Below are 22,687 nucleotides of genomic sequence, written 5' to 3' on the forward strand. Positions count from 1 at the left end.
GCTGTTGCCCCCTATGTGGTGGCAGGAGTACTGCATACATAAACAACCCTATTTTGAATGGTTTCATTAAGCCTATTTAGGTGATGTTGCGGGTCAAATTAAAAGCAGGTTGTGTAGACCTGTCCTATATCCATTCTTAATCTCCAATTTAATATTAAAGTGGTCATATTATGATTTGTTTACATGTAAAGCATTTCCTTGTGGTCTACATAGCATGTAATGGTGGTTCTTTGGTCAAAATGTTGCATAGATTTTGGTTTTTGCATTCTGAAGTAAACCTCAAGGTACCCTTGGACTGTGTCTCCGTCAGCCATGTAGTATTTAGAACTTCTATATTGAGTCTACTGACAGATATAAGTTAGAGCTACACAATACATTTTTTTTATTTTTTTTATTAGAATTGGCTACAGTGGATGATTTTAGGATAAATGTGCATGTACACGCCCTACTGCCCCTCAACAAGAGGACAGAGACAAATAAGGAATGTATTGACTACAACTTTTAACTACAACTGAATAAAAATGGCGGACTCGGGCAAAGCTCCTCAGTTTATCTGACCATATATGGCTCTATCCCAGGCCTGGGCAAGCATTTTGCCTCGGGGGGCCAAATTTAGAGAAAAAAAATGTGTCTGGGGGCCGGTATATCTATTTTTAGGAACACTAATACAAAAACTCACAATAATGTCTGATTAAATGCTAAAAACGTTATGACAGACCGCCTTAAAAAAAACGGAATGGAATTTTTAATTTTTTTACTGAATGACACACCCAGAATGAAAATAAAGAATGTGGGATTTACAATATAAACTATGAACGATAAAACACTGAATTTTGACAACATATACATGTCACACCTCCTCTCCATCGACATATTTTACAATCAAGCGAAACACACAACCAAATATGAACGCGGAGGCTAAAAAACAAAAACACCTACTATCTGATACATCTGATACATCACTAAGCTTTAGAACTTTGTTGTGAGAATCTCCTTCCGCGTCTGTCCCTGACACCCGCATTTCAGGCTGGCCGCTCTGGAAACATTCTGTGGAAACGCTCCCCACCCACACTGCTTGGTGCCTCGTCTGAGCTGCTGTGACTTTGATTACCATAGTAACTAATTAGGTTACCATAGTAACTAATTAGATTACCATAGTAACTACTATATCATGCAAAAGTGCAGATTCCAACCATTGAAATACTCTGTATAATTCAAGACATACGGTCATTTGAAAACATCACTGCACATCATAATGGCAGCTACACTTTCCATCTTAAAGATCTAAAAAAATGATTTGGGAATGTCCGGCGGGCCAGATTGAAAAGCTTAACGGGCCGCATGTCTGAGCTATCCGCTGACGTCACTCAGGCAAAATACGTCACTACACTGCAAAAACTGAAATCTAAGTAAGATTAAATATCTCAAATAAGGGTGATATTTGCTTATTTTCTGTCCGATAAGATAATTATTCTCTCTAAGCAGATTTTATGGTAGAGTGTTTTACTTGTTTTAAGGGTTTTGGTCCTAAATGATTTCAGTAAGATATTACTAAGTTGCTAAGATTTGATGACCTATATTGAGTAAAACCTGCTTGAAACTAGAATATCAACTGTTGCAAAGCTGTGTCATCAACACTCACAAGTATGAAACTGATTTTTCAAAGTAAACATTTCTTATTCCAAGCATGAAAAAAAAAATCATGACTTTGACACAATTGTGTCTCATAATTAAAACGGATGACAGCCAAATGGACTTTGCTGTTTTATTTCCAATGAAACAATAGAACGTACGCACTCATATAGTAGTACAGTTGGCACAGTACAGTAAACTGACAGTTAATATTTAAACATTTCACATGTGACATTTCTAACAATTTTGAACAGAAATAGTTCACGCACATTCAGATAAATTCTTCAAAATTACAATTAAAAAGAATTTGGCCGGGGGCTGGGCTGTAATTTTCCCATCGATAACATGACATCATCATGCCAAGTGTGCTCTCTTTCAGTCACTAGTGCGCAAGGAATATATATATATATATATATATATATATATATATATATATATATATATATATATTCCTAGTGCGCAAGGAATATATATATATATATATGTATATATATATATATATATATATATATATATATATATATATATATATATATATACATATATATATATATATATATATATATATATATATATATATATATATATATATATATATATATATATATATATATATATATATATATATATATATATATATATATATTCCTTGCGCACTAGTGACTGAAAGAGAGCACACTTGGCTCTATCCTATATATACATATATATATATATATATATATATATATATATATATATATATATATATATATATATATATATATATATATATATATATATATATATATTCCTTGAACACTAGTGACTGAAAGAGAGCACACTTGGCGTGATGATGTCATGTTATCGATGGGAAAATGCATTTTTAGATCATTTTACGGCGAGGAGACCCCGAGAGTAACAAGCGGTTGCCTTGTTGCCTTTCCATTAAGAAAAATAAACTAATTTTTAGTATAAGTTTGCTGGTTTTAAAAAATGTAATGCCGAGCACATATCATTATGTCAAGATAATGGCACTAGCATTTACTTAATTTAAGAATATTTTTCAACATATTGAGCAAAAAGGTCTCTTTTTTTTCTACCAAGAAAAGTGCACTTGTTATTAGTGAGAATATACTTATTTTAAGGTATTTTGGGGTTCATTGAGGTTAGCTCATTTGACTTGTTTTGGAAAGTCTTGACAAGCCAAATTTTCTTGTTCTATTGGCAGATAATTTTGCTTAGTTCAAATAAAGTACCCCTCATTTTTGTATTTTTTTTTCTTGTTTTTGAACACTGACTTTTTGCAGTGAACAGTCTCAAACTCCAAACAACTGCCTACAGACGCGAGGTGGAACAGATGGTTTTCTGCTGCAGTCAGAACCATCTAGATCTGAACCCGCTATATACTCCAAATGTCTCGTTTGGAAGAAGGCAAGATTGTTTTATTAACGTCACCGTCATGCCTCCGCTATTTGATTTAAACTTTTTTGGGGACTTACCGTATTTCCTTGAATTAGCGCCGGAGCGGTAATTAATTTAAAACCTCTTCTCACTCCGGCGCTTACCAAAGGCATGCGGTAAATTTAAGCATGCGCTTATAAATTTGAGTGTGATGTAAGGATATCATCGTGACATCGCTTAATGCCGCAATAAAATTTAAAGCACAATGAATCATCCCGGTGTTGTGCCGGATAATGCACCCCCGCTGTAGAATGCACCCCCTGACGCGAGTGTTATAGCAACTAAAGCCCACACTTAAAAGCCTACTGAAAGCCACTACTACCGACCACACAGTCTGATAGTTTATATATCAATGATGAAATCTTAACATTGCAACACATGCCAATACGGCCGGGTTAACTTATAAAGTGCTATTTTAAAATTCCCGCCACACTTCCGGTTGAAAAACTCCTTTGGATATGATTTATGCGCGTGACGTCACAAAATCCACGGAAGTGGTTGGACCCCATCGGACCCGATACAAAAACCTCTTGTTTTCTTCGACAAAATTCCACAGTATTCTGGACATCTGTGTTGGTGAATCTTTTGCAATTTGTTTAATGAACAATGGAGGCTGCAAAGAAGAACGCTGTAGGTGGGATCGATCGGTGTATTAGCGGCTAAGTACAATACTTACAGCAACACAACAAGGACTACTTACTACGCCTAGCCGATGCTTGCCGCCAAACCCACGGATGAAGTCCTTTGTCGCGCCGTCGATCGCTGGAACGCAGGTGAGCACGGCTGTTGATGGGAAGATGAGGGCTGGCTGGCGTAGGTGGAGCGCTAATGTTTTTATCATAGTTCTGTGAGGTCCGGTTGCTAAGTTGCTAAATTAGCCTTAGCGTCGTTAGCAACAGCATTGTTAAGCCTTACCAGGCTGAGAATTTTTAACCGTGTAGTTACATGTACATGGTTTAATAGTATTGTTGATCTTCTGTCTATCCTTCCAGTCAGGGATTTATTTATTTTGTTTCTATCTGCATTTGAGACAGATGCTATCACGTTAGCTCATGCTACAGAGGTTCGTCGATGATGGGTGTCCTTCGTCGCGCCGTCGATCGCTGGAACGCAGGTGAGCACGGCTGATTGTTGATCTTCTGTCTATCCTTCCAGTCAGGGGTTTATTTCTTTTGTTTCTATCTTCATTTGAGAACGATGCTATCACGTTAGCTCAGTAGCTAAGTGTGTCACCGATGTATTGTCGTGGAGATAAAAGTCACTTTAATTGTCCATTTCGCGTTCTCGACTGTCATTTTCAAGAGGATATAGTATCCGAGGTGGTTTAAAATACAAATCCGTGATCCACTATAGAAAAAGGAGAGAGTGTGGAATCCAATGAGCCAGCTTGTACCTAAGTTACGGTCAGAGCGAAAAAAGATACATCCATCACTGCCTCTCTAGTCCTTCACTGTAACGTTCCTCATCTACGAATCTTTCATCCTCGCTCAAATTAATGGGGTAATCGTCGCTTTGTCGCTCCGAATCTCTCTCGCTCCATTGTAAACAAAGGAAAATTGTGAGGAATATTACCTCCTGTGACGTCACGCTACTTCCGGTTCAGGCAAGGCTTTTTTTATCAGCGAGCAAAAGTTGCGAACTTTATCGTCGATTTTCTCTACTAAATCCTTTCAGCAAAAATATGGCAATATCGCGAAATGATCGAGTATGACACATAGAATGGATCTGCTATTCCCGTTTAAATTAAAAAAAAAATCATTTCAGTAGGCCTTTAAAGTTTCCACGTGGAAGATTAAATCTATTTAAAAAAGTTATTTAATAAGAAGCCAAAAAGTGCAAAAACAATAATGTTCGTGTTGGAGGAGTTGTGAATGACTGAAATATGAAATCCGTGCTGCAGTCGCTGCTGGGCCACAACATTAGGTACACCTGCAGACTGCAGCAAACTTTCGAGCAGTTCCCTCCTTAGTGTTCTTTTTAGCAAATTCAATAGCTTGGATCTTAAATCCTACCAAATAGCTCTTCGTCTTCTTCCCTTTATGCGATTTCAAATTATTGAAATCAGCCTCCTCCATTTTGAAAATGATGACAGGTGAAGTGTCACTCGTGACGTGACGAGTTTGACCCGGCGGAAATTCTAGGCATATGCTAATTATTTGGCGAAACGAGTTTGACCCGGCGGTAATTCTAGACATGCGCTAATAAAAATAATATTTTGCGAAACGAGTTTGACCCGGCGGTAATTCTGACCCGGTGGGAATTCCAAGCATGCGCTAATTATTTTGCGAAACGAGTTTGACCCGGCGGTAATTCTAGGCAGGCGCATACTATATACCCGGCGGCAATTCAAGGAAATACGGTATATGGACCCAAAATACACAAAAACAGGTACAATATTCTTCGGACTATAGGGCGCATCGGATTTAAAGACGCACTGCCGATGAGCGGGTGTAGTCAGGTCTTTTTTCATAAAAAAAAGGCGCATGAAAGGGGTCATGTTATGAATTATTTCTAAATGTAAAACACTTCCTTGTGGTCTACATAACATGTAATGGTGGTTCATTGGTCAAAATGTTGCATAGATGATGTTTTACAGATCATCTTCAAGCCACTTTCTTGAGGATGCGCCGTTTTGTGGGCGGTCTTATTTACGTGCTTCCACTTCGACAGCGTCTTCTCCCCGTCATCTTTGTTGTAGCGGTGTAGCGTGCAAGGACGGGAGTGGAAGAAGTGTCAAAAGATGGAGCTAACTGTTTTAATGACATTCAGACTTTACTTCAATCAATAAAAGAAGAAGGTTATGACTACAGTGTCGGCACGTACTACAATTGCGGACTCGCGATCATTTTCAGGACTTATGCAGATCCCAAATACAGATCAGCAGGTACCAGAAGGTAAGAAAAGTTGGTTTTGCATAATATTGCGAAACAAAACGCCAGGTAATGTCTGCTAATGGATGCCATTTTGCGGTCCTTATACACGCACCATAATAATACTCGTATGTTTAATACGCCGACAATCCATCAAGCGGTGCGGCTACCTGGCCTACCGAAGTCGTACTAAAAACATTTTGACAGATTTTTGAGCCCTGTGTAATGTTCTATATTTTCAATGGAACATTTAAAGGTTTGGTGTTGTCTACTGCCATCATATTGCAGTCTACACGTATCTCTTATGTATGACTGCCATCTACTGGTAACACTTATCATTACACCATTTACCAAATAAAATTGCTTTGCGGTCGGAAAGCACAACCAGAATTATGCCGTACATTAGGCGCACCGGGTTATAAGGTGCAATGTTGATTTTTGATCAAATGAAAGGATTTTAAGTGCGCCTTATAGTCCAAAAAGTACGGTAAATGGCATCACCGTCCTCCGGCCAAATAAAGAATGATTTTCTTAAAAACTAGTTTTACTTGGATCAGTACCTACTGTGTTTGCCAATGGACAGTGAGTTATATAGTTTGTTGATACGTTCGCAATGTCTGTCGTAGCATACCTTGTAGCCTTGAGACTCTATTTGTGCCTCTTTAGCCCCATCCTAGTGGTGCTTGGTAGCACCACTAGGAAATATATGAAAAGAAGACCAATGAGAAGAGGATAATGCACGGAAATCAAACTTTAACTGCCATCATATTGCAGTCTACATGTATCTCTTATGTACGACTGCCATCTACCGGTCACACTTATCATTACACCATGTACCAAATAAAATTGCTTCGAGGTCGGTCAGCACAACCGGAATTATGTCGTACATTAGGCGCACCGGGTTATAAGGCACACTGTCGAGTTTTGAGAAAATGAAAGGATTTCAAGTGCGCCTTATAGTCCGAAAAATACGGTACTAAAAGGTGAGAAAGTTGTTTTCGCAAAATAGGATCCCTTCAGTGGTATTAGCTTAAAATCAGTGTCCTCTTCAGAATGACTTCGTATTCTTCGTAAACTTCCATATATTCATATATTCCTCTTTTAACATTTGTTCTTCCTCTTACAAAGCACTCATTACCCCCACTACTGTTCAAACAAAATAGGTCACCAAACATAAACAAGCACCAGCACCAAAATAAAACACACTCAAACTACCCAGAAATGGCTCTTACAATATCATTACAGTACAGCAGCACTTACAATAATAAAAAAAACTTGTAATATTACAAAAATGATGAGAAAATAAAAACAAATAACTGCAAGTATTAAGTACTGCATTAATTTGAGGATGAAAAAGTAATATAAATAAAATGAATATAAATAATCTAACACTGTAGTACAAATAGAAGGTAATATTTTTATTTACAGACTCATATTGCATCAAATAGTACAATTACAATAATCGCGAAATCAATGAATGAAACGAAAGCCTAATTTTACATTTAAAATGTTTAAAAAAAAGTGGTGATATTACATTACCAGACACCCGCCAATAGAATAAAATATTCTGCATTGTAAATGTTGAAATATAATCACAGAAAAACTAACTTCACACCGCCTCAACAAAAACGATCCTAAATATTTGTTCAGTGCAGTAGCCCAACAAGGGACTCCTCCCGGCAGATGACTTTATGAATTTCTTTAATAAGAAAATTGAACTAATTAGAAAGGAGATTAAAGACAACGCATCCCAGCTACAACTGGGTTCTATTAACATAGATAAGAATGTATATACAACGGATATTGCCCTCCAAAATAGTCTCTCTCTTTTTGCGGCGTGTAAACGGGTTAAAACAAACAACATGTTTACTTGACCCACTTCCTGGGAAACTTATCAAGGAACGGTTTGTATTATTAGGCCCATCAGTGCTAAATATTATACATATACATATCACACCTTCCCTTTATTTCGAAAAGCCTCCAAAAAAATTGTTGCACGTGGAATAAATAATCTAATACTGAAGGTAATCTTTTTATTTACAGAATCATATTGCATAAAATAGTGCAATTACAATAATCGCGAAATCAAAGAATGAAATGAAAGTCTTATTTTACATTTAAAATGTATGTAAAAAAAAAAAAAAAGTAGTGATATTACATTACCAGACACTTGCCAATAGAATAAAATATTCTGCATTGTAAATGTTGAAATATTACCATACAAAAACTAACTTCACACCGCCTCAACAAAAACGATCCTAAATATTTGTTCAGTGCAGTAGTATCGCTAACCCAACAAGGAACTCCTCCCTGTAGCTCCACCCACTCGGCAGATGACTTTAAGAATTTCTTTAATAACAAAATTTAACTCATTAGAAAGGAGATTAAAGACAATGCATCCCAGCTACAACTGAGTTCTTTTAACACAGATAAGAATGTATATACGACGGATATTGCCCTCCAAAATAGTCTCTTTCTTTTTGATAAAATAACATTAGAGGAACTCCTGCGGCGTGTGAATGGAATAAAACAAACAACATGTTTACTTGACCCACTTCCTGGGAAACTTATCAAGGAACTGTTTGTAATATTAGGACCATCAGTGCTACATATTATACATATACATATCACACCGTCCCTTTATTTAGAAAATCCTCAAAAAAAATTGTTGCACGTGGAATAAATAATCGAATACTGAAGGTATTTTTTTTATTTACAGAATCATATTGCATAAAATAGTGCAATTACAATAATCGCGAAATCAACGAATGAAATGAAAGTCTTATTTTACACTTAAAATTTTGTATGTAAAAAAAAAAAAGTGGTCATATTACATTACCAGACACTCGCCAATGGAATAAAATATTCTGCATTGTAAATGTTGAAATATTACCTTAGAAAAACTAACTTCACACCGCCTCAACAAAAACGATCCTAAATATTTGTTCAGTGCAGTAGTATCGCTAACCCAACAAGGGACTCCTCCCAGTAGCTCCACCCACTCGTCAGATGACTTTATGAATTTTTTAATAAGGAAAATTGAACTCATTAGAAAGGAGATTAAAGACAATGCATCCCAGCAACAACTGGGTTCTATTAACATAGATAAAAATGTATATACGGCGGATATTGCCCTCCAAAATAGTCTCTCTTTTTTTGATAAAATAACATTAGAGGAACTCCTGCGGCGTGTAAATGGGATAAAACAAACAACATGTTTACTTGACCCACTTCCTGGGAAAATTATCAATGAACTGTTTGTAACATTAGGACCATCAGTGCTAAATATTATACACATACATATCACACCTTCCCTTTATTTCGAAAATCCTCAAAAAAATTGTTGCACGTGGAATAAATAATCTAACACTGAAGGTAATCTTTTTATTTACAGAATCATATTGCATAAAATAGTGCAATTACAATAATCGCGAAATCAACGAATGAAATGAAAGTATTATTTTACATTTAAAATGTATGTAAAAAAAAAATTTGTGATATTACATTACCAGACACTCGCCAATAGAATAAAACATTCTGCATTGTAAATGTTGAAATATTACCTTAGAAAAACTAACTTCACACCGCCTCAACAAAAACGATCCTACATATTTGTTCAGTGCAGTAGTATCGCTAACCCCACAAGGGACTCCTCCCAGTAGCTCCACCCACTCGGCAGATGACTTTATGAATTTCTTTAATAAGAAAATTGAACTCATTAGAAAGGAAATTAAAGACAATGCATCCCCCAGCTACAACTGGGTTCTATTAACACAGATAAGAATGTACATACGACGGATACCGCCCTCCAAAATAGTCTCTCTCTTTTTGATAAAATAACATTAGAGGAACTCCTGCAGCGTGTAAATGGGATAAAACAAACAACCTGTTTACTTGACCAACTTTCTGGGAAACTTATCAAGGAACTGTTTGTATTATTATGACCATCAGTGCTAAATATTATACATATACATATCACACCTTCCCTTTATTTCGAAAATCCTCAAAAAAAATTGTTGCACGTGGAATAAATAATCTTTTTATTTACAGAATCATATTGCATTAAATAGTGCAATTAAAATAATCGCAAAATCCACGAATGAAATGAAAGTCTTATTTTACTTTTAAAATGTATGTAAAAAAAAAAAAAGTGGTCACATTACATTACCAGACACTCACCAATAGAATAACAATGATCTGCATTGTAAATGCTTAAATATAATCATGGGAAAACTACCTGCATACTTTTTGATGTATATTTTGACCATTTTTTTAAGAGATAAACACTCCCATCTTTTTTTGGTAATATTGGAATCCCCTCTTGGCTGCAGGGGCGTCCCATCGTGCCACAACAGCCGGATTACAAACACTCTAATCCGGGATTTTGTCAATCCCGGACCACCATCATACAGAACATTTATATACAAATAAATACAAAAAACTCATTTAGATGAAATCTCCATTTTACAGAATACTTGCTGTATGGGTTCAAGCACCATCAACACCTACGTTAAGCCAGAAACCACACCCATTGCACTTAAAATGCATCGTCCGAGCAACTAGCAAGTGGGTGAGCTCGGGGATTAGATGGGAAACATGAGTGTGGAAAAAAATAAATCTCGGGAGTAAAGGGGGGAAGGGCACTAGAGAGTGAGGATAAGGATCTAGATCGTGTTGTTTTTTTCGCCAACAAAAGTTACCTTGGCTTTTATTTACATTCGAATAGCTTAAGGGCGTTTTTCCAAAAGGTCAAATTCCTTTTCGTTTTGACAGGACGATCTCTTTTTGCAAGGCCCCATTGTTTTGGCTCTTAGGCAGCTTTTTGTGCAAAAACGACTTTTGCATAGCTTCCCGTGCTATCTGCGAGCTCTCTTACTAGTTGCTTTGCTTCCCAGCTTGCTAGCCAGGCGTCATATGCTGTCGTAGGAATGGGATTTGCTGGATAAACAATGGTTTTGATGTCCAACAGTGACGATGGTGAGGTGATGATGGGATGAAGTCACCACGCACATTTAAAAAATGGTGGGCGGTGTTTGGTGGATGCTGTTTCTCCCTACTACCTTGCGCTTTGCCTGTTCCCGGGAACGCCGCCGTCTCTCTTTGGCTTTCTCCAGAGCCTTCAGATCGGCAGTTTGATCCATCTCAGACCTGGCCTTCTTAATGTGGGCGGCAGCATGCGCCATGGCTGTGGCTAAAACCGGGTGCTAATGCTCCGGTCCGAATCTGAAGGAAAATGTCAATAGCTCTAAAACACGGAGTCTGAGTTGCCCCGATGGCGTGCGGGAAAGAGGCAGGAGACGTTTCCTTTTAAAGTGACGGACGCGCGCCAGCATGAGCAAGAGGGCGGTGGGTTATGGGAGGAGAGAGGAGCAGGAGAATGTGCCGGAACAAACAGACAGGAGAGAGACATCTGCAGTGGTCCTTTAAAAAGACACACACACACACGGGAAGTACCACTTGCACGAATAAGAGGGGTGGACAGAATTGTGGCCTGGTTTGCGTCAGTGATTTTGAAAATGGACAAAAACGACAAATAATAGAACAATAACCCGTCAAAATCAAGTATATAATTGAAAAGATATTAACAAAAATAAAACAAATACCAATGCTTCTCCTCCTTTTTCCAAAATGTTGATTCGTGCAAACGTGTGCTGTCCTGCTATGTAAATAGGTTTTTTAATGTTTAAAATAAACTACCGTATTTTCCGGACCATAGGGCGCACCGGATTTTAAGGCGCACTGCCGATCAATGGTCTATTTTTTTCACACAAAAGGCGCACCGGATTACAGGGCGCATTAAAGGAGTCGTTTTATTATTCTTATTTTCTAAATATAAAACACTTCCTTGTGGTCCACATCAGTGTTTTTCAACCACTGTGCTAGTGTGCCGCGAGATACAGTCTGGTGTGCCGTGGGAGATGATCTAATTTCACCTATTTGGGTTAAATATATTTTTTGCAAACCAGTAATTATAGTCTGCAAATGATGTGCTGTCTAGAGCTTGGCAGAGTAACCGTGTAATACTCTTCCATATCAGTAGGTGGCAGCCTGTAGCTAATTGCTTTGTAGATGTCGGAAACAGCGGGAGGCAGTGTGCAGGTAAAAAGGTATCTAATGCTTAAACCAAAAATAAACGAAAGGTGAGTGCCCCTAAGAAAAGGCATTGAAGCCTACGGAAGACTATGCAGAAAGAAACTAAAACTGAACCGGCTGCAAAGCAAACAAAAACAGAATGCTGGACGACAGTAAAGACTTACTGTGGAGCAAAGACGGCGTCCACAATGTACATCCGAACATGACATGACAATCAACAATGTCCACACAAAGAAGGACAAAAAAACCTGAAATATTCTTGATTGCTAAAACAAAGTAGACGCGGGAAATATCGCTCAAAGGAAGACATGAAACTGCTACAGGAAAATACCAAAAAAACAGGAAACGCCACCAAAATAGGAGCGCAAGACAAGAACTAAAACACTACACACAGGAAAACAGCAAAAAAGTCCAAATAAGTCAGGGTGTGATGTGACAGGTGGTGACAGTACACCTACTTTGAGACAAGAGCTATATTGATGCATGCTTGGTTATGCTTTAAAGTCATATCCAACAATTGCGCCGACGACTTTTTACTGTCAACTGAGTTTCGTTTTTTAACGATTTCTGCTGGTGGTGTGCCTCCGCATTTTTTCAACGCAAAAAATGTGCCTTGGCTCAAAAAAGGTTGAAAAACACTGGCCTACATAACATGTAATCGTGGTTCTTTGGTCAAAATGTTGCATAGATAATGTTTTACAGATCATCTTCAAGCCGCTTTCTGACAGTCGCTTCAGGATGCGCCGTTTTGTGGGCGGTCTTATTTATGTGGCTCACCTTCGGCAGCGTCTTCTCCCCGTCATCTTTGTTTTAGCGGTGTAGCGTGCAAGGACGGGAGTGTAAGAAGTGTCAAAAGATGGAGCTAACTGTTTTGATGACATTCAGACTTTACTTCAATCAATAACAGAGCGGCATCTCCTCATCCGTGGCTCACTAGTGCAACAACAAGGCCCGTGAAAAACCATTCCAGAACTCTTGGGTGAATAATGTAAACTCACTACACCGGTATGTTTTAGCGCGTTTATGGCGAGTTCACTGACAGATATAAGTAAGAACTAGGGATGTCCGATAATGGCTGTTTGCTGATATCCGATGTTCCGATATTGACCAAACCCTTAATTACCGATACCGATTTCAACCGATACCGATTTCAACCGATACCGATATCAACCGATACCAATATATACAGTCGTGGAATCGACACATTATTATGCCTAATTTGGACAACCAGGTATGGTGAAGATAAGGTCCTTTTTAAAAAAATAAAAAAAAATAAAATAAGATAAATAAATTACAAACATTTTCTTGAATAAAAAAGAAAGTAAAACAATATAAAAACAGTTACATAGAAACTAGTAATTAATGAAAATGAGTAAAATTAACTGTTAAAGGTTAGTACTATTAGTGGACCAGCAGCACGCACAATCATGTGTGCTTACGGACTGTATCCCTTGCAGATTGTATTGATATATATTGATATATAATGTAGGAACCAGAATATTAATAACAGAAATAAACAACCCTTTTGTGTGAATGAGTGTAAATGGGGGAGGGAGGTTTTTTGGGTTGGTGTACTAATTGGTGTATCTTGTGTTTTTTATGTTGATTTAATAAATCAATAAAAAAATAAAATAAAATAAAACGATACCGATAATTTCCGATATTACATTCTAAAGCATTTATCGGCCGATATTATCGGACATCTCCAGTAAGAACTTTACACTACTTTATATATTATATTCCTGTTTTTGTGCATCCTTGAGTTTGTTTTTAGTTACCATTGTTACTTACTATTTCCACCTGTCTCTGATTGGTGTTCGGGACGCTCACCTGTTTCCCGAGCACCAATCGGAGGCATTATTTAAGCCTGCCTTTGCCGGTCAGTCAGCCTGACTTCTTTGTTTGCTACATGCACCTATTACGTGAGTATTGCTTGTCTCTAGTGTATGCTAAGTGGTAGCCTTAGCTTCGAGTGCGATCGGCACATTGTCCCTTCGGCTTGTATTCTGTTTGTTGTACTTCTTTGATTTTCGAGAATAAATCATGTTCCTACCTGCACGTCCTGTCCGGAGTGGTCCGTCTGCATCCCGGGGGAATGAACCCTGCAGTAAACTGCGACCCCCCCCCACACGTAAAAATTATAGTCTACACGTATCTCTTATGTGTGACTGCCATCTACTGGTCACACTTATCATTTCAGCATGTGCCAAATAAAATAGCTTCGAGGTCGGTAAGCACAAACCGAAATGATTCCGTACATTAGGCGCACCGGGTTATAAGGCGCACTGTCGAGTTTTGAGAAAATGAAATGATTTTAAGTGCGCCTTATAGTCCGAATAATACGGTATACCATATTGTTACCATTATCAATATGATAATAAAAATATGTAGTCAATACCGTCCAATTAAAAGCTGTACTAAAGATTAAGTACAAAATGGAAAATAATGTTTTTCAAAAAATCAAAAATGACAGTTATAAAACTCAACTTGGGTTGGCGTTAGGTTAGGGATGAAAATGTATAAAAATGAAATGTGTTTGGGGTTATTATAAATGAAACAAAATAAAATAACACATGGATATAAATATTCAATATTCCAGGCTGGTTTTGAAAACATCCCCCGAGGACACCTCAGTGATGGACGCTCTGACCTCCCTCCCTACTCAACAACACCCGGGAGTTGAACTTTGCTTGCACTGCCTGCAGAGCGGCTCCAGGCCTATAGACAGAACAACACTACACCCTGGACAATGGGCTTATGCACACATACACCCCCACCCCAACCCCCCACCCAACGCCTTCACCACAGCTTGATTCCCTTTAGGGGCGATGGACGGCTGAGTTGCGCTTATAAAGCAGCAGCCAGCCTGTGTAGCGCCCACTCCCTCCCCTCTGTTGCAAGTTTTGTTGATTCTATGTAACGTGTTTATGTGTGCTAGTGCTGTGAGTTTTTTTTCTTCCTTGGCCTCAGTCTGGACCCCCTCCTTGGAGTCCTGTCTTTGACTGAATATTTTTTTTACTGGATTTAACCGTACTCTAAACGAACCGTTGAGATGGGATGGAGTTTGCCAACGTGACGACAGCCGATATGTCCATATATGGTCATGATTTCCTAGTATCTTTGTATGAGTCCGCCGTATTTCTTTCTCATTTGGTTCCAGTTTAGATGCGTATAAACCAGCACCGCCTACTCTGAAGAAGTAAGAAGTGCCTGCTTCACTTTTGTGACTTGAAGCACAGAGCCCCGCCTCGGTCTGAGGACAATATAAAGAAGGATTGACCTGAAACTACATTTAATGGCATAGTCCGTGCCTGCAATGGTTCATACGATGAAGCTGTCAGTCCAATACCAGTACAAACATTGCGTTGTGTCATTGTCATTGCCATTAAAATACCACAGGTTACATTACCAAACACATTTTACAATCCAGTGGTGGGCCGTCAGGGCCAGCAAGGCCTTCTCTGCTGGCCTAACATAACCAGAAATCATGATCATAATTAATGATAAAAGTATTTTTTAATTTACTATCCCTAAATATCTAAAAGTATTCATATTCTCTTCGTGTCATATTATGCTCCTTCCAGTGCTGTTGTTTTCAGTTTAGAGTTTGTATCCAATCAGAATTCAGCTAGCTTATGTTGCCATTCAGTACCAAATCTGCCCTGTAAGTGAATGGGGACATACAGTTGATAGACAGTTGCGATAGCCAATCAGATCACGAGTTGTTGTCAGTAAGGCCTTCTCGCTGGCCTCAATATGAACGTGACATTTACTCACCGGGATCGTTAGCGGATGAATTTGGGAACACATACAGTTGATAGACAGTTGCGATAGCCAATCAGATCACTGCTGATTCGGGAGGCAAGGAAGAGGGGGTACGCTGCAATATCACGGGCACACGTTCAGAGTGTATGAGGACTACTCTCCAGAGGTAGTGAATCAGCGGAGGGCTTACCGGACTGTGATGGCGTCATTGTACAAGATGGGACTCAAACCCTCGCTACTTTACCCGGCCAAGCTCCGCATCACACAGACGGACGGCATCCGCGTTTGGCTCGGAACAGTAGCCGAGGCAGACAGCTACATCAAGGCGTATAAAGACTCTCCATAACGGTCTCAACAACAAAGTGTGTTTATGAGTCACAGTGAGTTTAAGACCTGAACTATATAATCATATTAAGTGTGTGTGTGTGTTTAGTGTAAATGTTTCACTGGAGGTGGATACAAATGTGTCATTTGTACAAAGAAAAATTAATTAAAATATAATGGAAAGTGAATTAAAAAATATCTTTACTAATATTGGTAATAAGGAATCTGAATGTAGAAGTACTGATTATATTCATAGTAGAGAACTGTATAATAATTATAATCATATTCAACTAGATTTTTATGACAACATCAATTATAACTGTAATTCAAATGAGTTTGGCAGTGATATAGATCCAGACTGCAATCTTTACAATAACATTACCAGAAACTGTGAGTACTACACAGACGAACAATTTAAATGTGTGAATATGGACAAATCTTTTACTGTAATATATTTTAATAGCCGAAGCTTGTATAAAAATGTTGACAATATTAGTGAATATCTGAGCCAGTTCAAAAAATTTAGTATTGTTGCCGTCTCAGAGACTTGGCTCGATGAGAACAAGTGTTGTGATATGAGATTGGATGGTTATGAATTATTCACCACAAACAGAGTTGGAAAAAGGGGAGGAGGAGTAGCACTTTTTGTAAATCATGATTTAAAATGTTGGAAAATTGACAGCAAATCAACTGCTATAGCTGGAATTTTTGAATGTATTACTGTAGAAATTGAAGTAGAAAAATCAAAAAAAATAAATGTTAGTTGTGTTTATAGAACACCTGGATCATGTCTAGACACATTTAATCAAAAATTGGACTATTTGTTTAATAAGTCAAACAAGCTCCATATTGTGTGCGGTGATTTTAATATTAATCTTCTGAATCCCATGGACAGTACCAAAACAACCGATTTTATAACAGGATTGTACAGTAATAATTTTTTTCCCCTTATCATAAAACCTACCAGAATAACAGTAGACTTTGCCACACTGATAGATAACATTTTCACCAATCAACCTGAGAATCAAATAACAGCAGGACTACTACTCAATGACATAAGTGATCATCTACCTGTATTCAGTATTTTCCACAATTTCTTTGATCAGAGAGGGACCAAAAAAGCAGTTCAATATAGATTTGTTAGACATCAAACGCCAGAAACTATGGCAGCATTCAAGTCTGAGTTATGTGCTCAAGACTGGGGGGAGGTTTACACCTCCACAGACCCAGATGAGGCATACGAACATTTTCTCAACATTTTCATAACATTGTATGATAAGCACTGTCCAATGAAAAAACATTACATTAAGGACAGCACTGTTAAGGACAAACCATGGATCACAAAGGGACTATTGAAGTCCTGCAAAAAGAAAAATTATCTTTACAGAAGACATTTAAAGCACAGAACCAAAGAAACTGAACACAAATATAAAACGTATAAAAATAAGTTAACACAAATAATAAAGCACAGCAAAAGAACATATTACTGTAACCTATTAGAACAACATAAAAATAGCATCCAGGGTACGTGGAAAGTTTTGAATGGTATCATTAAAAAAAACATGACAAATAAGGAACATCCAAGCTATTTCATAGAAAATAATCAAACTCTAAATGACCCTAAGGAAATAACGGATGCTTTTAACACCTTCTTTGTGAATGTTGGACCTAATTTAGCAAATGAAATTGTACAACCCGAAAACAGTGTCAAATTTAATGAACATACCATTCAAAGCAACTTAGAATCGTTTTTTATTTCCCCCGTCCATGAAAGTGAAATCACAGAAATTGTAAATTCTCAAGAAAACAAGAAGTCAACAGACTGCTGTGACTTGGACTTTTCTCTGATCAGGGAAATTGTTGATTTTATAGCTGTTCCCTTCACTTATGTATGTAATATTTCTTTTATAAAAGTTGTTTTCCCAAAGAAAATGAAAACGGCAAAAGTTATTCCCATCTTCAAAAGTGGAGATAAGCATCAGTTCACCAACTATAGGCCTATTTCTATACTCTCACAATTTTCAAAAATCCTTGAAAAATTATTTGTGTCAAGATTAGACAGTTTTATTGACAAGCAACACTTGCTAAGTGAACACCAATACGGCTTTCGACCAAACAGGTCCTCTTCCATGGCAGTGATGGAACTAGTTGAGGAGGTAACCACTGCAATTGATAAGAGGGAGTTTGTTGTTGGCGTTTTTATTGACCTGAGCAAGGCCTTTGACACCATCGATCATACATTGCTTTTAAACAAAATGCAGAGGTATGGTTTTAGAGGTCTTGCTCATGATTGGTTGAAAAGTTATCTTGGTGGCAGAGAACAGTACGTGCATATGAATAATGTAGATTCAGATAAAAAGATTATAACACATGGAGTACCCCAAGGTTCTGTATTGGGACCAAAATTGTTTTTATTGTACATTAATGATATCTGTAAAATCTTTAAAAAACTCAACTATATTCTCTTTGCTGATGATACAAGTCTGTACTGTTCTGGGCAAGACCTTGGCCATCTCTTAGGGACTGTAGAGAGTGAACTCCACATACTAAAGCAATGGTTTGATGCCAATAAACTATCAATCAACCTAAATAAAACAAAATATATAATTTTTGGAAATAGGAAAAATAACAAACAGTGTCATATAAAAATTGATGATATGGAGATAGAAAGGGTGTATTCAACAAAATTTTTGGGAATCCATATAGATGATAAATTAAATTGGAAACTGCACATAAATATACTTAAGACAAAGATGGCAAAAAATATTGCTATGTTACATAAAATAAAAAACTCCGTAAATCAAAAGGCTCTTATCATGTTGTATAATTCTTTTGTACTCCCTTATCTTAATTATTGTGTCGAAATCTGGGGTAACAATTACAAAACAAACATTAAATCTATATACTTACTTCAAAAGAAAGCGATTAGAATTGTAAATTATGCAGATTATCATGACCATACCAATGCTCTGTTTATTAAATTAAAAACATTAAAACTGCACGATCTTGTTGACCTCAACACTGCTATTGTGACGTACAAAGCTCATAACCACATGCTGCCTGGGTGTCTACAGGAGAGGTTTAAACCCAGAGAGAATCCCTATGACCTCAGAGGTTCAGCTGTCTTCCAGAAAGCTAAGATAAGAACAAGCTTAAAAAGTAGATGTGTTTCTGTCAGGGGGGTTCAACTGTGGAACAGCTTGGATTATTCCTTAAAATGTTCCAGTTCTATTCACACATTTAAAAAACACTTTAAGACCAATGTCTTGAAAAAATATATCACTCTAGAATCAACACAGTAGTTAATACTATGATCAATGTTAATTCAAATACTAAATGTGGGTTATAAATAATAATGGAAGTACAATTGTTTGTATATAGTATATAAATTGGTACAAAGGTTTAACATGTCTACAAGGATATTTCACATGCCTTTACTGTGTATATAATTGAACGGTGTTTATGTTATGTATAATGTGTATTTATAATATGTTGTACAATGGACATTCAATAATTTTCGGAAGTTTATTTTGTACTTGACATTGTTTATAGGGTTAGGCGCAATAAGTGTTCAACTTCAGCCTAAACCCTTTCGGTCTGCAACATTTTCATTTTCAATTTAAGAATGTACAACTGTTTGTTTATTTTGTTGACAATTGACCGAAGAATAATAAACTTGAATCACAAGTTGTTGACAGTAGCCTATCTAAGTAGCCGTAGTTTACCATGAATTGATTAACGTGGACCCCGACTTAAACAAGTTGGAAAACTTATTCGGGTGTTACCATTTAGTGGTCAATTGTACGGAATATGTACTGTACTGTGCAATCTACTAATACAAGTCTCAATCAATCAATCAAAGCCTGATGTTAACGACACTGTGATTAGATACTCGCTTGTCATTCCCAAGTGGGTATTCAATCACAAGTTGCAATTTACTAAAGCAGGAAGTGTTGTGCCGTAGCCATACTAGGCGAGCAGAGAAATCACTGGTACTCACTTTTTTAACCCACAAAGAAGGAGAACAAAACATTGATTAGGTGGCAGATATATATTTGCAAGGCCATTTTCAAGAAGGATATTTAAAGAGAAACTACATCTTGTGAGATGATGTCGGCCGACCCTTGCAAGTTAGCTCAGCTGACCCGGCAATGGAATGGGGAAATGCCCACCATTTCTACTCGAATCAACCGACTCATCATCGGTGGTCACTCGAATGAGTATGACGATCCTCCTTGTAGGGGTGTATCCCTTTATGGAGGATGCCTGTGCGTGACTTTGTTTAACGTGGGGAGACTGGTGCACAGACAGTCACCACCCGATCCTTGACAGACATCGGGTCAGGGTCCAGTGGCATGGAGTCCAAGACGATTGGGGACCCTTTTCTGCTGCAGCCTTCTTCCGCCATTGCAGCCGTTGTGGTAGTTCTTAAATCTATTGTCTTCCGCCTGCTCCGCCGTTGAGGTCTTCACCGTATCTCTGGCTAGGGGGCAGTCAGGTATACTAGCCCTTTGCCAGGGGCCACCTGGGGTAACAGTAGTAAAGGGGTTAACCTCCTAGAGCAGTGGCCCCCAACCTTTTTGTACTTGCGGACCGGTCAACGCTTGAAATTTTTTTTTTTTTTTTTTTTTGTCATAAAGAAATACATTTATTTATAAAGAAATACAATCATGTGTGCTTACGGACTGTATCCCTGCAGACTGCATTGATTTATATTGATATATAATGTATATATTGTGTTTTTTATGTTGATTTTTTTATTTTTTATTTCTTGTGCGGCCGCGTCCCGGTACCAATCGGTCCACGGACCGGTACCGGGCCACGGCCCGGTGGTTGGGGACCACTGTCCTTGAGCCACAAGACCCCAAAGAGGAGCCTCCACTGCCGGATGCACTTTAACGTCATGCCGACTACGAGCGGTACCACTGGCTCATACAGCATTGAATGGGTTCTACAAATTGTGAGTTCAAATATTACAATATTTTATTTTTTCGCGTTTAAAATGTTTCTTTTGCAATTTTAATTTTGACAGTACCACATAAGACATGTTTTGATTGCTGAGGCGGTTTTTTTTTATTTTTAAATGCGCCAGAAAATAACCAGTTTCGTACACTGTTGATGTGTTTCAATACACAGTAGTGCGTAAATGGGTTCCTGTATAGTATTTCTCCAGCAATGGTCATGTGGTGACATAAATGATGGTATTTTGAGAGGTAATCATTGAAGTCGGACATCACTGAAGGCCTAGGTGGGAAACGCACGGCCCGCCACTGTTACAATCAATGCATGATCGTAACAATCCACATTTTGTGTTATTATTGCGCTAAACTGGTACATGATCTAAACTCGAAAGTGTAGCTCCTGGGCTCCAAAGGCAAGCGTTCCAGGCTATTTAAAATAGTATTACATTTATCAAAACAAGACATTTGTATAAAGCAAACAAATTGTCCAGTCCCATGTCCCAATACCAAAATGTTTATTGATACTTGTCGATACTTTTCAAAATCAAGGGGACCACAACAATACCATTGTTGGCTTCATTTTAACAGAAAATCTTATGATACATTAAACACATGTTTCTTGTTGCACTCAAAGAACAATTTTACAAGTGCATACATTTCATATAGCCTGCTATGATCTAGGATTACCATATTTTTCGGACTATAAAAAAATATTTAAATTTTCTCAAAACTCGACAGTGCGCTTTATAACCCACTGCACCTAATGTGCAGAATCATTTTGGTTGTGCTTACCAACCTCGAAGCTATTTTATTTGGTACATGGTGAAATTATAAGTGTAACCAGTAGATGGCAGTCACACATAAGAGATACGTGTAGTCTGCAATATGATGGCAGTCGCACATAAGAGATATGTGTAGACTGCAGTATGACTTAAGTACCACCAAATTTTAAATGTTCCGTGGAAAATGAAGAACATTACACAAGGCGCTCAAAAATCTATGGAAATGTTTTAGTACGACTATGGTAAGCTATAAAGCCGCACCGCTTGATGGAGTATTATTATGGCGTGTGTATAAGGTAAGACATATTATCTGCCGTTTTGCTTCGCAATATTATGCAAAAGAAACTGTTCTTACTTTCTGGTACGTGCTGATCTGTATTTGGGATCTGCATAAGTGCTGAACATTTTCGTGCGTCCGCTTTTGTAGTTGATAAGCTTCTTCTTTTTCTCTATCTTCTTGTTATGGGACATTAATCCTCCGCTGTTGCCATTTCTAATATAAAGTAGTGTAAAGTTCTTACTTATATCTGTCAGTAAACTCGTCATGAAAGCGCTTAAACATACCGGTGTAGTGAGTTTACATTATTCACCCAAGGAACTTCAGTTATTAGAGAGTTCCGGTCAGACGTTTTTTCTCGGGACACTTGTTGTTGTTTCCGGATGAGGAGATGCTGCTCCGTTATTGATTGAAGTAAAGTCTGAATGTCATTAAAACAGTTAGCTCCATCTTTTGACACTTCCTCCACTCCCGTCCTTGCACGCTACACCGCTACAACAAAGATGGCGGGGAGAAGACGCTGTCGAAGGTGAGCCACGTAAA

General features: G+C 37.8%; 1 protein-coding gene across 12 annotated transcripts in view; it reads right to left on the minus strand.

Annotated features, from left to right (window-relative positions):
• ank2b (ankyrin 2b, neuronal) overlaps positions 1-22,687 on the minus strand; it is a 163,944-nt gene that overhangs the window by 127,342 nt on the left and 13,915 nt on the right. For 8 of the 12 annotated variants that reach the window (XM_062066226.1, XM_062066223.1, XM_062066224.1 and 5 more), the window contains exon 1: positions 11,003-11,322. The exons of 2 other annotated variants lie outside the window; for them this stretch is intronic. In XM_062066226.1, coding sequence (XP_061922210.1) covers positions 11,003-11,125 — 123 coding nt within the window. In that variant the 5' untranslated portion in view covers positions 11,126-11,322. Of the gene's footprint in view, positions 1-11,002; positions 11,323-22,687 lie in introns of those variants that run through there. 2 more of the 12 variants (XM_062066230.1, XM_062066231.1) reach the window with 2 other exon arrangements.

The sequence above is a fragment of the Entelurus aequoreus genome, linkage group LG12, assembly GCF_033978785.1.
Source record: "Entelurus aequoreus isolate RoL-2023_Sb linkage group LG12, RoL_Eaeq_v1.1, whole genome shotgun sequence".
Classification (NCBI taxonomy): domain Eukaryota; kingdom Metazoa; phylum Chordata; class Actinopteri; order Syngnathiformes; family Syngnathidae; genus Entelurus; species Entelurus aequoreus.